This window comes from Lithobates pipiens, unplaced genomic scaffold (assembly GCF_037356315.1).
Source record: "Lithobates pipiens isolate NorthernLeopardFrog02 unplaced genomic scaffold, aLitPip1_a1.2 Scaffold_16, whole genome shotgun sequence".
Classification (NCBI taxonomy): domain Eukaryota; kingdom Metazoa; phylum Chordata; class Amphibia; order Anura; family Ranidae; genus Lithobates; species Lithobates pipiens.
Window position 1 is genome coordinate 144,579,950 of NW_027507748.1, and position 15,355 is coordinate 144,595,304.

The 15,355-nt window shown below is 45.6% G+C and overlaps 1 protein-coding gene across 2 annotated transcripts in view; it reads left to right on the forward strand.

Moving 5' to 3' along the window:
- Window positions 1–15,355, forward strand: part of RPA1 (replication protein A1) — a 140,554-nt gene that overhangs the window by 3,998 nt on the left and 121,201 nt on the right. For both annotated transcript variants that reach the window (XM_077480572.1, XM_077480573.1), the window contains one exon: window positions 912–959. In XM_077480572.1, coding sequence (XP_077336698.1) covers window positions 912–959 — 48 coding nt within the window. Of the gene's footprint in view, window positions 1–911; window positions 960–15,355 lie in introns of those variants that run through there.

Below are 15,355 nucleotides of genomic sequence, written 5' to 3' on the forward strand. Positions count from 1 at the left end.
TTTGTTTTGTGCTGGTGAGATTCCATGTTCGGCATTAGCAAGCTTGACTTGGCAGCAACAAACACCAGTGGTGAGAGTAGCTATGAAGCAACACTTTGGTGCAGCCAATGAGCTGTCAGCACTGTAAGACCCCTTTCACACTGCCGCGCCCATAGTGTTGGCGTTTTGCTGGCGGTATTGCAGTGCTGCCCCATTGATTTCAATGGGGAGCAGCAGCGGTGGAGGAGCGGTAAACACACCGCTCCTTCATCGCTCCAAAGAAGCTGCTGGCAGGACTTTTCCGGACGTCCTGCCAGCGCAACGCTCCAGTGTGAAAGCCCTCACGCTTTCACACTGGAATGAATGGAGCAGCAATTTGAGGGCAGATTGCAGGCGCTATTTCTAACGCTATAGCGCCTGCAAAACGCCCTCGGTGTGAAAGGGGTCTTAGGAACAGGTAAGTGTCCTCTCTCTCTGCGCTCTAGGGGCCATGTCATACTTGCGCTCAATAATGAATGCACTACATGGCAGAGAAACCTTTTCCACATTGTCGCTTCAGATAGGCAAGGCTTCACTATCCCATTTGTTACAGATTCTGCAGCTTTTTCATCGGTGAGGGAGCAATGCCTTGCTCATCCTGTCAGCAAGGCAGAAAGACTGGAAACAGGCAAGTGTTTCTCGGTTTTCCAATAGTCCTTTTTGACAGATGTTTGTTCGATTGACTTCTGTTGACCAGGGACAGCCATAGATGGATCAAAATTCAGCTGGTCCCAGCGGAATTTCTATCTATGAGCAGCTTACGTTAATAAACGTGCGAATAAAACTTTTTAGTAGTTGTTTAATTGGTTATTCTGTCAGTAACTTTCTGCTTCTACTACCACTTTTACTGCTTTTGTGACATTGATTATTATTTTTATTTTTTTTAATATTAGGGTATTCTACAAGGGGAGACTTCATTACATCCTATTTTGCAAGTCATTGTGAGTATTCCAGTATTTTAATGTTTTTACCTATCATCATAATGTTTAGATCGGGGCAAACAGGGGTTCACGTAGTTGAAATATATGTGACCCATGTAGTTGCCAAATGTTTGTGATGCAGACTTTCTTGCTGCTTAGTATAGTTATGTCACTCAAGTCCAGTAATGTTAATGCTTAGTCAAGGACCAACCCCCAACTTGCTGGTTGGATAATGAAGGAAAAACGCTCGAAATCGGGGGGAGGGTTGCAGTGGTGGAGCAGACGTGCATGTTGGGAGGGTTCAGGAAAAAAACTCAAGACCCACCTCTTCCAAGAAGCTTGACACCACGGGATGGACCAAGCGCCTTGAGGTGATTCAGTTCGCATTTGTAGTGCTATACAAGTCATTCATTCATTTTGGGTTGTAGTGGTGGAGCAGACGTGCATGTGGGAGTGACCGTTTCGGGGGTTAATTTGAGACTGAAGGTCTATAGACATTGCTGATCTGGGATCTTCATGGGCAAGCATTGGCGCTTGTTTTCTAGGTTGTCGCAGAAACTGGAGCCGCTCTGTTTAAACAAAAAAAATAAAACCTCAAACATATCTTACCTCCATTGTGCAGTTTGTTTTGCACAGTGTGTCCCCGATCCTCCTCTTCTGGGTCCCTCAACGGCGCTCGTGGCTTCTCCTCGCATTAGTCCTGGCGCCCGCATCATTGGATTTGATTGACAGCAGTGGGTGCCAATGGCTGCTCTATCAATCTATCCAATCAAGAACCCTGGACAGAGATATAGCATGTCTCTGCCGAGGAAACGAACGGGCTCAGGTGAATAAAACTGGGGATCGGTCACTGTCAGTTTTTTCACCTTTAAAGCTTACAACCCCTTTAAGTATACACCAGTTTTGTGTTTGCATCAGATAATATAATTTAACTTGCCGTTAGCTGTACATCTGAGTGCAAAAGTTGTAAATTGGCTTAGGCATCCTATTGTTCTCTGGCATGCTGGTTGTGTAATGCTTGTAAAAATTCCATTTAAAGTGTAACTAAAGCCAAAACATTTTTATTTTTATTTTGGATAGAGTAAGAATGTTATTCCCCCTGTGGGGTCTTTTTTGTTTTGCCATCTGTGTCCAATAGGAGTGTTTTCTCTTCACTTCTGTCCCATAGTCGAAACCATAAGTGAGAAGAAATACCTCCAAAGTGGGCAATCTTGCCGTGTTGCTAGGATCACCAGAGCTACTGTCACAATTAGAACATTTTTCCTCTTGCTGTTCTAATGTTAACTGAAAATTAGGCATTTTCTAGACTTTCACTTTTGATAAGGGTGTATTGACGCCAACGAATGCACCCTGCCGTTGATTACATGCAAGAACCCCTAATTGCATTCCGGCGTTTAGCTGTGAGTACACAGGCCTATTGAAAGTAGTAGGAGGCTGCCAGCTCTCTCCACTAATCACACCCACTTGCGTATAATCTCCCATGCTGTGATCACGTTGGGAGTGATTGGCATTGGATGCAGGCAGTCTGCAAACATGGCCAATAACTCGCACGTGATCTTAGCATGCGAGATTATACGCAAGTGGGCGTGATTAGTGGCAAGAGCTGGCAGCCTCCTACTACTTTCCAATGGGGCTGTGTACTCGCAGCTAATCCCTGGAATTTAACTAGTAAGGCTGGCGATCAGAGATTTGCGGTGGACAAATCGGAACACCTAACTGACTCTTGATACTTTTTGGGGACCAGTGACACTAATAGTGATCGGTCCAAAAAATAAAATAAAAATTAACTGTCACTGTACTAATGACACTGGCAGGGAAGGGGTTAAAATCAGGGTCGATAAAAGGGTTGTGTGCCCCTAGGGGGTGCTTTCTAACTGGGGGGGTTGCTCTGACACAGAGGTCCCTCCCTTCTATTGATCTACACTTGTATTGTTTTGCCACATAACTGAGGTACTCCCAGTAGTGGGAGGGGTTATATAGGGAGTGCACTTTTTATCTTAGGGGGTGCCAGTGGCCTATAACCCACATAGTAATTACTGTGGCTCTGTGTCCTGTGATGTACTTCAAAGAAGAGGATTTTACAGGTAAGCTATTTTAAAAATGCTTTTTTTTTTTTGTTTTGTCTGAGCGGAAACCCCCAAAAAAATGTAATTGAGACTTGTACCTTGTAGAGTATAGGATGTCATTTCATCTGTGCCCAGTCATGTCACGAAGAGTTAATCCAACTCTGAGCAATCCTCTTATCTTTTTTTTCAGTAAGGAAACAGACATGCAGAGAAATGGTTGTCTGTTTCTTCTCCCTTGCTGTTAATGACAGGTGATTTCCTATCTCATGCATAAGCCTGAGAGGCATTCCATGTACTCCTCACCCCCCCTCCTTTATTCTCCAGCTCTCCCAGGGTTGGCTGCGCTGGCCTCAGCATGATTAGGCATGCTGAAGTCATGTGGTGCCTTTCCTGGGTTTTGACTGGATGTTTGTCATTAGGGGGTGTGAGCCACAGATCAGTGTGAGGAGTTAATACATGCATAGTACAGTCATCTCATAGGACACCAACAGAACAGACAGCTGATCTGATTTAGGGGAGATGTATTTGGTCAGAGCTGGGCAGAGGAGAAGCTCCAGTGAATATATTATTATGGTCAGTGTGTGTGTGTGTGTGTCTGAGACACAGTTGCAGAATTCATTTTGATCACTGATATGTGGGGGGAAAAGTGGATGTCTCACTTTTCATAGATTACACCCAGTAAGGCTGAATGGGCTCAAAGCTTGCAGCCTGACTGCTCCCACCAAGTCTCTACCCGGGTCACCTGACTGCTTCCGCCAAGTCTATATTTTCTTGCACAAACATTACACTGAATATATGACCCAAATCATAGCTGTCTGTCTATTCATGACCCAAACATCTCCATCCTGTCATAACCATTCATTTATCCATCCATCCTGTGATAACCCATATCCATTCATGCACATGATATGGGAGTTGAGCAGATGGTGTGCTAACCTTTTACGGCAATTGGTCAGAGAGTGTGCGGACATGATACAGCTGCTGCGACATGTGGGCGTGACTTAAATTTTGGTGCAGCACCCCCGTAGAGGCTGCTGAGTATACTGGTCCGTCTGGCATCCTGCCCAGCCAGGCACACACTTTTTCACTACTCGGACAATAAAGCAGTCCTTTCATTTTGGTTTTGTTTTATTGAGGGGCTGTTAAACTTAGATAGGGACTCGCAAGATGCCCAGGTGTTCAAACATTGGAATTTGGGACTCTATATACATCCTCTATCGGGGTGGATTTGATTTAACTCAAGTCTATTTAAATCACTAGTAAAAAGGCTTGATTTAAATCAATTTTTTTAACCACTTCAGCCCCGGAAGATTTGGCTACTCAATGAATGACCAGGCTGTTTTTTTTTGCAATACAGCACTGCGTTGCTTTAACTGACAATTGATGTCCTTTTTTTTTTTTTTCCATGCTGAATAAACTAAATTATTGTACCTTGAATAGAAGCTTTAAAAATCCCAAAAATTGATTTAAATCCCCCAAAAAAAAAATAACTCGGTAGAGGCCAAAGACAGGAACCCAGTAGGTGAAAGGACAATCCAAGGCAGCGGACCAAAGCAGAAGTACACAGGGGTCAACCAGAAGGCAGTGTCGGAAACAGGCAGGGTTGGCAACGAGAACAATGAAATCCAAGGGGAAATCCAAGAATCGGAGTCAGCAACCAGAAACAAATAGCATCCGCCAAACTAACAGGAACCTGTACTAGGGCAAGGACAGGAAGGGGAAGTGAAGATTTATATGGTCACTGATCAGGTGACTACCAACAGCTGGACCCAGGGTGGGGCCAACATCCAAACTATTGGAGTACAACCTAACAAGGATTCTACCAAGGCAATAGGAAACTTTCTGCAAATAATATCGCCCGCCCTTCAAGACCCTTACAGCCTCAGTCCTCCATCTCCAACTGTTCCACCAGGCAAATTCTCCCAATTGGGCTGACCCTGGGTATTTGAGGAGACCTGCCAATTCCAAGTTGGGGATTGGTCAGGGCTCCTCAGAATACTCAAGGAGCTCCACCTCCCCTCTCCTCCTCTTTCAAGACAAGAGGGCTCTGGAAAGAGGGAGCTCTTGGTGATGCCTGAGTCACCGAGCTTCTACCCTGAGCCACTCTCAGCCCAAATCAAGCATGCCAGGCCTGCCTAAATTTACCTACACTAAGCACTAGGTGCCTGCACTATAGCCAAAAGACGGCTACAGCACTGCACACAATTTCAATTACAGTGATAACACAGTAAAATCAGAGCCCAAATAGTGTCCATACAGTTCCATTTGTGCCACAGTGCTTATCGCTGTTAGTGTCAGTGCCATCTGTCATCACCAACAATGTCTAAAAGATTATTTTCAGCCGAAGAAGCGTACAATATTCTTGTGGCTGAGAGCAACGGGTAGCTCTCCGGTTCGGATTCCTCCTTAAATTCTGAGTCTGACGTTAACTGCGAGCCTGTCCTAAGCAGTGAAACGCTGACTGCCTCAGAGGAGGATGAGTGTCCGCCCGCCAGAAGAAGGCATTCTGGTGAGGAGGCAGCACCATCCATCAGCCCTGCAGTACCTCAGCAAAGGCCACCTACCAGTGGGGTGTCACCTTAGTCCCAAAGGGTTAGGTCCCATACCAGCCTTCCCTATTCCCTTCAGAACCCCTTGTGGCTTCCTCCTAATTCAGGAGAAGCTAACGTCCCCCCCCCCCCCCCCCCCTTTCACTGCCCAGCCAGGAGTCCAGGTGGACACAGAAAATTTTTCCCCGATTGATTTTTTTTTTTTTTTTTCATATCGTTTTTACTGAGGACATGCTGGCATCAATTGTGACCCAGTGCAACCTGTAAATGCAATTCATGGCACATAACCCAACGTCCTATTATGCCCGTCCCTATGAGTGGAGAACCATAACAGTGGAAGAGTAAACGTTTTTTGGGCCTCATATTCTGTGTGGGACTAACCAAAAAAAAAATTGCGTTCATATTGGTCAACCCTCCCCATCCACCACATGCCCATCTTTTCTTCAGTAATGCCCAGAACCAGATATCTCGTGATTATGAGATTCCTACACTATATAATACCACCCAGTGCCCTCCCTGAAATGACCCAAATTTGGACAAGCTTTATAAAATTCGGCCACTACTAAATTATTTATCTGATATTTTCCGCCAGTTGTTTACCCCAGACCAACACATGTGCGTGGATGAGTCCCTTATCAAATTTTCTGGCAGGCTGGGCATAAAACAATTTATTCCCACCAAAAGGGCTAAGGGTGAAGCTTTATAAATTGTGCGACCGAGCCACAGGGTATACATATGCCTTCATGGTATACGAAGGGAAGGACACTCAGCTGCATTCCCTAATTGCCCAGACTGCATCGGATCAAGTGGAAAAGTAGTTTGCGAACTCATAAACCCACTGCTGAAGAGAGGCTACCGTAGATAAGTTTTGTACAAGTTTGCCCCTATTCCGCAACCTTCAAAAAAACACTCCAGCATGTAGCACCGGAAGGACTTTCCTCAAAGCCTCGTCAACAATAAGCTAAGAGGGGAGACGACGAGTTTACAGAATGAGGAAATTCTGGCTGTGAATTGGAGGGACAGAAGGGATGTCTATATGCTTTCTTCGATAAAACAACAATGCATTTGTTGATCACCGGGAGGAATGGCCCAATCCAAAAACCAACATGTATCCACGAATAGAATATGTTCATGGGGGGTGTTGGGTTCAACGACCAAATGCTGACCACACCACATGGACCATGTTCCTGCCTACTACCAGGACCAATATTTTGGCACTGCTGACAATCTCTGCCTGTACTGACCCTGAGCTGTATATGGACAGTATCCCTGCCGGCTGCCTGTACTGACTATGGACAGTACTGTACTGTTGTATTCCTGCTTGCTGCCTGGACCAGTGCTATCCTGTGGACAAATGCACTACTAAAACCACAGGTAATCTTTTGTTAACCCTTTGCTCAGCAGAATGTATTTTGGGGTGTAATGCTTGGTATGTGCATGATATGTGTTCCTTGAATATTTATAAATGGACAACTTTGTGTAAAAAAAACAAAAACAAAAAAAAACAAAACCCCCCCCCACATTTTCCAAAAACTTTTGGAAAAACATTAACTGTTCAAAAGACTCTTTATGCCTCATAGATTATACGTTGGGTGTTAGCTTTCCAAACTGGGGTCTCTTTGGGGGCGTTCCCATTGTCCTGGTGCTGCAGGGCCTTCAAAGGTGTAATAGGTAGTCAACAAGTTAGGTGTTATTTATGCTCCTAAAACACCTGATGGTGCTCCCTGCATGTTGGGCCTCTCTATGTGACTAGGCTGTGAAAAAGTACCACACGTTGTATTGCCATAATTAGGAGGAGTAGCAGAATGTAATTTAGGGTGTCATATTTTTTTCCCCCCACAATCCTTTTGGGGGGGGGGGATGTCAGTAGTTGTCTTGTGTTTTTAATTCATTTTTTTTTCTTACTATTTTTATTTTGTAATATTTATGTCAGTGTGTGTGTGTGTGTGTGTGTGTGTGTGTGTGTGTTTAGCCCTGTTGGGGGGGCATTGAGATCAGACCCCTGACATCTCCCCATTGAGACAGGGGCTGAGGACACAGATTTCCTGGTCCCTTTCTCAACATTGAAGATTAATGGAGAGGAGACAGACTCCTGTCCATTCATAAACTGAAGCAGAGTTACACAGGTTACGCGTCTCAGTTTTCACACAGAGATCAGTAACAAATGCTCTCTGTCCCATTCAGGAAAGCAGAGGAGGAAGACGCATAGCGGGTGGGCGAGTACACAGAGGGTGCCAGAGAAGGGGGGAGGGGGGTGGAGGAGAACAAGTTGGGCGCAGCAGGAGGAGGAGGAAAACACAGAGGACAGTCGGATGGTCGGGTCAGCGGGGCACAGCTGGGAGCAGTGCTTTTCATCAGCCGCTTCTCCTCTCCCTCCTGCGGCTGTCAGCTGGAAAGCCATGCAGGGGGATCGGTGCTCACAGCTGTTCTCTACCTCGCTGATCATCCCCAATGGTCACTGTACAGTCATCTATGTGTGCAGGAGTGACGGGGCCGTGAGCGCGCTCTGCTTTTGCCCACAATGCGCTCTGCCTCTCCTGTGCATGCTCTTTTCACTCCCCAGCCAAGGGGAGTGTAGAGGTGGGTCTGGTGATGTCATGATTCTGCCCACAGAGTGCCCTAAAATAGACCGGCCCACTGAATCCGGCATTTTGGGGGGGGGGGGCTCCAAATACAGAAGGGGGAGATTTCAAAGTTAGGGATACATGCATGAGGCATGTGTATACCTGTAGATCAGCACTATGCCAGTACTTTGTAAATGGTGAGTGGGTTTACATCCACTTTAAAGTGGATGTAAAACGTCTCATATACCCAGTGCAGTAAACAGCCTCAGATGATACACAGGAATTAAACAAATCCTCCTCCATAAGTTTTACTTGTGTATATGCTGTCTTCAGCTTTTATATACTGCATGTCCTGTTAGCATTTTCTCTTCCTGATTCACCTGTGTGGATTCTTGCCATACACTGTGAGACAGCTGATTGGAAGAAAGGCACCCCCCCCCCCCCCCCCCCACTCCACATAGATTAGCTGAGAGATGGTATATTCACAGCACAGCAAGTCTTTGTCTATCATGGCACCCATTTTATGACATAAAATTCAGGCTGGTTTTATCGCAGTTGCCGGAGAGCTTGTCAGAAGTTATGGCGATAAAAGAAGAATGGAGAAGGAGAAAGCTATGGGACTTAGAGCTTTGAAGATGGCTAAGAAAACACTGCAGATATGTGCCCGGCTCAAATTTCATGAATGGGGTTTACATCCACTTTAATTAAACAAGTCAAAGTTAGAAGCTGGCTACAATGCACAGCTACACAAGATTCTGAGTGCACCAGAGTTAGTAAATCAACCCCACAGTGTACATGAATACTTGCATGATAAAACGTAACTACTGTATGTCATAGTTCTAACAAAACTGAAGCTTGTTAGAGCGTAGACAAATTTTTTTATTTATTGTACATCATAGGACACAAGGCCTCAAGTAATTGGTGGGTTATGGGCCTACCTTCAGGTGTTGACACTGGTATAACCAATACAGGAAGTTGACTCCCCTATATAACCCCTACTCCTTCCAGGAGTACCTCAGTTTTTTCACCAGTATCTAAGGTGTTGGTCACGAGTGAAGATGTGCTCTGAGGAGCTCCTAGGGGGATCCATGACGGATTTAAAGAACCTCCACAACCAGATCCATCCTTGCCACTGAGGCCATAGGATGGTACCTGGACCTCGATTCAAGAACGAGGTTTTGCCTGTAACGCTTCTCTCTGAGAGCTGGACCCTAGGAACCTGGACTCTTTTTGGTCTTGCTACATTACCTAAAGTTGTCCTGAGGGGTGCTATACAAGGCCCAAAGGAGCGGAGCCCCTATTAAAAGGGCCCCAGTCTTTGAGCATGTTACAACGCGGCCCACCATGGGTGAAGTTTAAATCTGCTGTTTCAGCAGTATCCTGCAGTGAGGCCGAGGTAGGGGAAAGGGCTATGTATTTTTCTTCATGTATCTTATATGCCTAAAAGATGTCTTTCAAGGGACTAATTTGCACACCTATGTACGATGCCTTTCAACAGAGCTGTCTCAGAACATGTGTAGTCCCAGCAGAGGGAGTTCTTACCTAAAAAGCAAAATAGGACAGCAGACTGGATGTTGGCACAGCTGCAAAGGATAAAGTGATCCCAAAACCATGGCCCTTAGCTTTGCTTGGTTCAGTAGCTTTAAAAAAAAAAATAATCTGCTGACAGAACCCCCCTTCCCCTCTCCTCTTATAGAAATGTTTTCTGCGTCCTCTACTTAGTTTTGCAGAGTTGTTGTCTCAGCCTGCTGTGTCAAAGGCAGAACAGGTATTGCCGGTGTTTGTCTTTTTTTCCTAGGCGGAACAGCTGGCTGTCCCTCTCCCTTCATACTCTGCAATAGCAGACCAGTATGCCATTTGCGCGTGAACTGGGCAAGAGGGCGGGTTGGCTGGAGGGCTCCAGAGATTGACACAGAATTTGATAATTCCTGGGGCCTCAAGCCTGCAAAGCATAATACCAAGGCCTCGTCATGAAGAGGCATCTTCCCTCACCAGGGGGGGGGGGGGGGGAAGACTTCTGAGGTACTCAGAAGTCTGGCAAGAGAAAATTCAGGACGGATGGACTCTCTCCACAGTATCCCTAGGATACAAGATAGAATATCGAGAGTTTCCACCGTCCAGTTTTCTGAGATCAAACGTTCCCAGGGATCAGGCAAAAGGCAATCCCTGTTAAAAGCATTAGACCGATTATTGGCTCAAGGGGTGATCATGCAGATTCTCAAACAAGAGCAAGGTTTGGGGTTCTACTCAAACTTATTTACGGTGCCAAAGCCAAATGGAAATATCAGACCAATTCTAGATCTATGGAATCTAAATCCATTCCTGAGGATCTGCTCCTTTTGCATGGAGTCAATCAAGTCAGTCGTTACTATTCTACAAGGAGGAGAACTTCTGGCATCCATCAACATCAGAGATGCATATCTGCATATCCCTATATTCCCTCCTCACCAGAGGTTTCTGCGTTTCGAATTAGAAGAGAAGCACTTTCAGTTTGTAGCCTTCCCCTTCGGGCTTGCTACAGCACCCCGGGTATTCACAAAAGTACCAGCCCCACCTCTAGCCAGGATAAGGACAGAGGGCGTAACTGTCTTGGCTTATTTGGACGATCTGTTGATAGACCAGTCAATGGCTCGCTTGAAGCAAGGTGTAGCCATTACAAGCAGTTACCTGGAAGATCTGGGTTGGATTCTCAATCTAAAGAAGTCCTCCTTAAAGCCACTAAAGTGGCTGGAATATCTGGGCATGTTCATAGACACAGCCCAGAAAAAGGTTTTCTTGCCGCCTGCAAAAATCAGCTCCATACAGCAGTTAGTGAGGATGATCAGGTCAAGGAGAAATCCTTCAATTCGCCTTTGCATGAGGTTGTTAGGGAAGATGGTAGCGTCATTCGAAGCAGTTCCCTATGCCCAATTCCATTTGAGACTGTTACAAAACAGTATCCTATCTGCTTGGAACAAAAAAATTCAAGCTTTTGATTACCCAATGTGGCTGTCCCCAAGAGTGCCCCAAAGCCTCAATTGGTGGTTACTATCCCGGGAACCTACTGAAGGGAAAATCCTTCAGACCAATTATGTGAAAAGTAGTAAGATGCCAGCCTTTCAGGCTGGGGAGCAGTACTAGAGAGAACGACTGTCCATTAACATCCTAGAGATTCGGGCAGTGTATCTGGCTCTAAAAACCTGGACCTCCCAGGTTAAAGAATTGTCCTGTCAGGATCCAATCTGACAATGCTGTGGTATATATCAATCACCAAGGGGGCACCAAAAGTCTCTCAGAGAGAGGTGAACCAGATTCTAACTTAGGCATGGGACATTCTCCTCCGCCCATCTCCAGTTTTCATTCCGGGAGTACAGAATTGGCAGTTGGACTATCTAAGTCACCAGCAGTTAATCCCAGGGGAATGGTCTCTTCACCCCGAAGTGTCTAAGGGCTGTTTGCTAAAGATGGGCGACTCCGGACATAGACCTTCTAGCGTCCAGATTCAAAACTAAGCTAGTTAACTTTATGTCCAGGACAAGGGACCCACTCATACGGAACAGATGTGTTGGTGACCCCATGGGATCAGTTCTCACTGATCAATGCATTTCCTCCGAATCAGTTGCTGCCACGACTTCCTTGCAGGGTCAAGCTGGAAAGAAAGTCGGTAATACAGGTAGCACCAGCATGGCCCAGAATGTCATAGTATTCAGAGATCGTAAAGATGGCAGTGGGGGGTCCATGGCCCCTCCCACTAAGGCCAGACCGGCTATCTCAGGGGCTGATATTCCATCCTACTTTACGAGCTTAACGGCTTGGCTATTGAGACTCTCATTCTGAAGAAACGTGGGCTTTCTAGGTCAGTTAATTCTACTTTGATTAATGCTAGGAAGCCAACTTCTAGAGCTATATATTAGAGTCTAGAAAACGTATATTTCTTGGTGTGAATCCAAGGGTTGGCACCCTCGTAGATATATTTTAGGCAGAATTCTTGCCTTTCTACAGTTTAGGTGTAGAGATGAAGTTGGCTCTGAGTACTATTAAGGGCCAATTCTCAGCCACATCCATTTTATTTCAAAGACCGCTTGCTACGCATTCTTTAGTCCGGGGTTTCATGCAAGGAGTGCTGCGGATTAATCCGCCAGTTAAATCACCCTTAAGCCCTTGGGACTTAAATTTAGTTTTGTCTGTGTTACAAAAACAGCCATTTGAAACGTTACAGCATATTCCTTTTGTCCTTTTGACAAGGAAGCTGGTATTTTTGGTTGCTGTATCCTCAGCAAGGAGGGTGTCAGAATTGGCTGCTCTTTCTTGTAAGGAGCCATTTTTAATTATTCATGAGGACAGAGTGGTGTTACTCCCTTGTCCAGGCTTTTTGCCAAAAGTAGTTTCAGGCTTTCACCTGAATGAAGGTATTGTCCTGCCTTTGTTTTTTCCAAGACCATGTTCCAGGGAAGAAAAGTCACTACATTGTCTTGATGTAGTGAGAGCAGTGAAGATCTATTTGAAGAAAACTGCTCATATTTCTAAGACTGAGATCTTATTTCTTCTGCCAGAGGGTCCTAAAAAGGACAGGCAGCATCGATATCACTGTTGCTAAGTGGATTCGGCAAGTTATAATTGAAACTTATGATTTAAAGGGAAAGATTCCCCCTTTTCAAGTTAAGGCGCACTCTACCCGAGCGGTTGGTGCTTCTTGGGCAGTGCGTCATCAGGCCTCCATATCTCAAATCTGCGACTTGGTCTTCAGTGCATACATTTGCAAAATTGTATCAAGTGGATGTAAGATGGAATGAGGATATCGCCTTGGGGCGCAGTGTGCTGCAGGCAGCAGTATAGGTCTGGGGGTTACCCTATGGCAGGGGTGCCCAACCAGTGGCCCGCGGAGCTCTCTGATGTGCCCCACAACCTCCTGCTCGGGGATGGCTGGTTGGCAAGCCCAGATCGCGGGTTCCCAACCCAGAATCCCAGAGCAGCAGTGTTGTGAATGAAGCCGATGGTAGAGGAAGCCAGCGGTTGCGTAGCCAAGCCACATAAGACGATGCTCGCTGTATAGCGCCACCTCCTGTCACAGGTGGAGTGATACCAAATGCCCTCTGCCTGGAACAGCAACAGGTGGCGATACCCAAATTGAAGTCTCTTATTAAAGGTATGTTTAATTCTATAATCGCAGTGTATATATTGGCATATCTGTTCTGCAGTGGTTAACGGGCTGCATTCAAACTGCACTGAGCCATAGACCTCTGTTATTACCTATGGGTTTGGTGCGATTTCAGAAAGTGCACAACACATGCAGGATATAATAGAATTCTATGGCAAAGTGAAGCTAACCCACAGGAAAGCCAGAGGTGCACTGCTTTGGGTAGACCACAGCACCTCAGTGTGAAAGCAGCCTTAGGCCCCTTTCACATGATCGGTCCAACCCAATCAGACCTTCTATTCACCTCTAAGGAGCCGCAAATGTAAACAGACTTGTGTCCGTTTACACCTGCATACCTTCAATTCGGTCCACTAAAAGAAAAAAAAACAGAAGGGGATCTGTCCCCTTCCATCTGGGCAGATCGGAGGGCCCATAGAGTACAGTGGGCTGTGTCTGTGTCCACTCTGCATATGCAGAGTGTACAAGGACCTGTTATCTGCCCAGTCCACACATTGTGGCCCGCAACTGGTTACCAAGTCGTTTAAGTGGCCCTTACATTTCAAAAGGTTGGGCACCCCTGCCCTACGGGTTGTCTCTCCCCTCAAGTAGCATTGCTATGGGACATCCCACCAAGTAATTACTTGAGGCTCTGTGTCCTATGATGTGCGCTAAAGAAAATAGGATTTTTAAAACGGCTTACCTGTAAAATCCTTTTCTTGGAGTACATCATAGGACACAGCTCCTGCCCTCTGTTTTATGGGGTGAGAGTATATTACTTGTATTGCTTGGATACAAAAACTGAGGTACTCCTGGAAGGAGGAGGGGTTATATAGGGTTCAACTTCCTGTATTGGCTATACCAGTGTCAACACCTGAAGGTAGGCCCATAACCCACCAAGTAATTACTTGAGGCTCTGTGGCCTATGATGTACTCCAAGAAAAGGATTTTACAGGTAAGCTGTTTTAAAAATCCTGTTTATTTTTTTTCCAGACAATAAGTGGTCAGAAACCATTTCTATGTATCACTGGCGGGTCCTCCTTTTCTTCTAATTTTAAGTTGTTACATTACTTTGTACCATGTCTGACTGGTCAAAATCTCTATACGCTGCTCCAATAGATAACTTGCTTATTAAACATATAGAGGAGATGGCTGTGGTGTTTAAAGTTCAGCTGAAAAAGTTTTATGGAAACTTCCCACCTCATCTCTTATGTGCCTCATGTTGATACATATGCATAGGTCTCTTCAGCTAAAGTGCTGGACCATGGAACCCTTGATCAAGAAACCTTCCATCCACATGGCCTTTCAGGGGACAAGGTCTCTGGGTTGGGTCTTGATAAGATAAATACTACTGTTGACAAGACAAAATTTGTTTCTCCCCTCGGTAAAAGCCTTCTTCCTCTGTGACTGCTTTTTTCAACTTCCTTGTCAAGTAACTCCAAGCTTTGATTCCCATTCACTAGCAAGACCTGGCACTCTAAATCTGCTAAATCCTCAGACAAGCCTTCCCCTGCATGAATGTATGTCCCCACTTTCCAGAGAGGGAACGTTTGTTGAACTTTTTGCAGATGCTTGGGCAATTTGCATCTTGAATGCTTGAGTTCAGGGCAGTGACATCCTAATAGGTACAAACTGGAGTTTAACTTCCTTCCGCTCTTGCTCTTTCTCCACTCCAGTGTTCAGATTCCAATCAAGGTGTTTTTTCCTGCAGTAAAATGATTTCAGGGGTTTACTCTAATTTGTCCCCAAACTGAGAAGGAGGCATTTGACCCATCTTGGATCTTGAGGTTCATTCGGGTCCGAAAATTCCAAATGGGATTCACCAAATCTGTAGCGGCCTTCCTTTACGAGGGAGACTCTACGGTTGACGTCAAAGATGTTTACCTACAATGTCCCCATCTATCCAGCATATCTGTAATTTCTACTCTTTGATGTGGGGCCCCTACTCTATCACTTTGTCAGCCTACCCTATGGCTACTCCCCTGCACTTGGGGTATTCATCAAGATGCTGGCCCCAGTGTTAGCCTTGTTGCTCCTTCATGGCAGCCCCATTGTGGCATACTTGCATAACCTCCTGTTGGACAAAGTGACTTGTTCAGGTGGATCCTAAACCTTTGGCAATGAC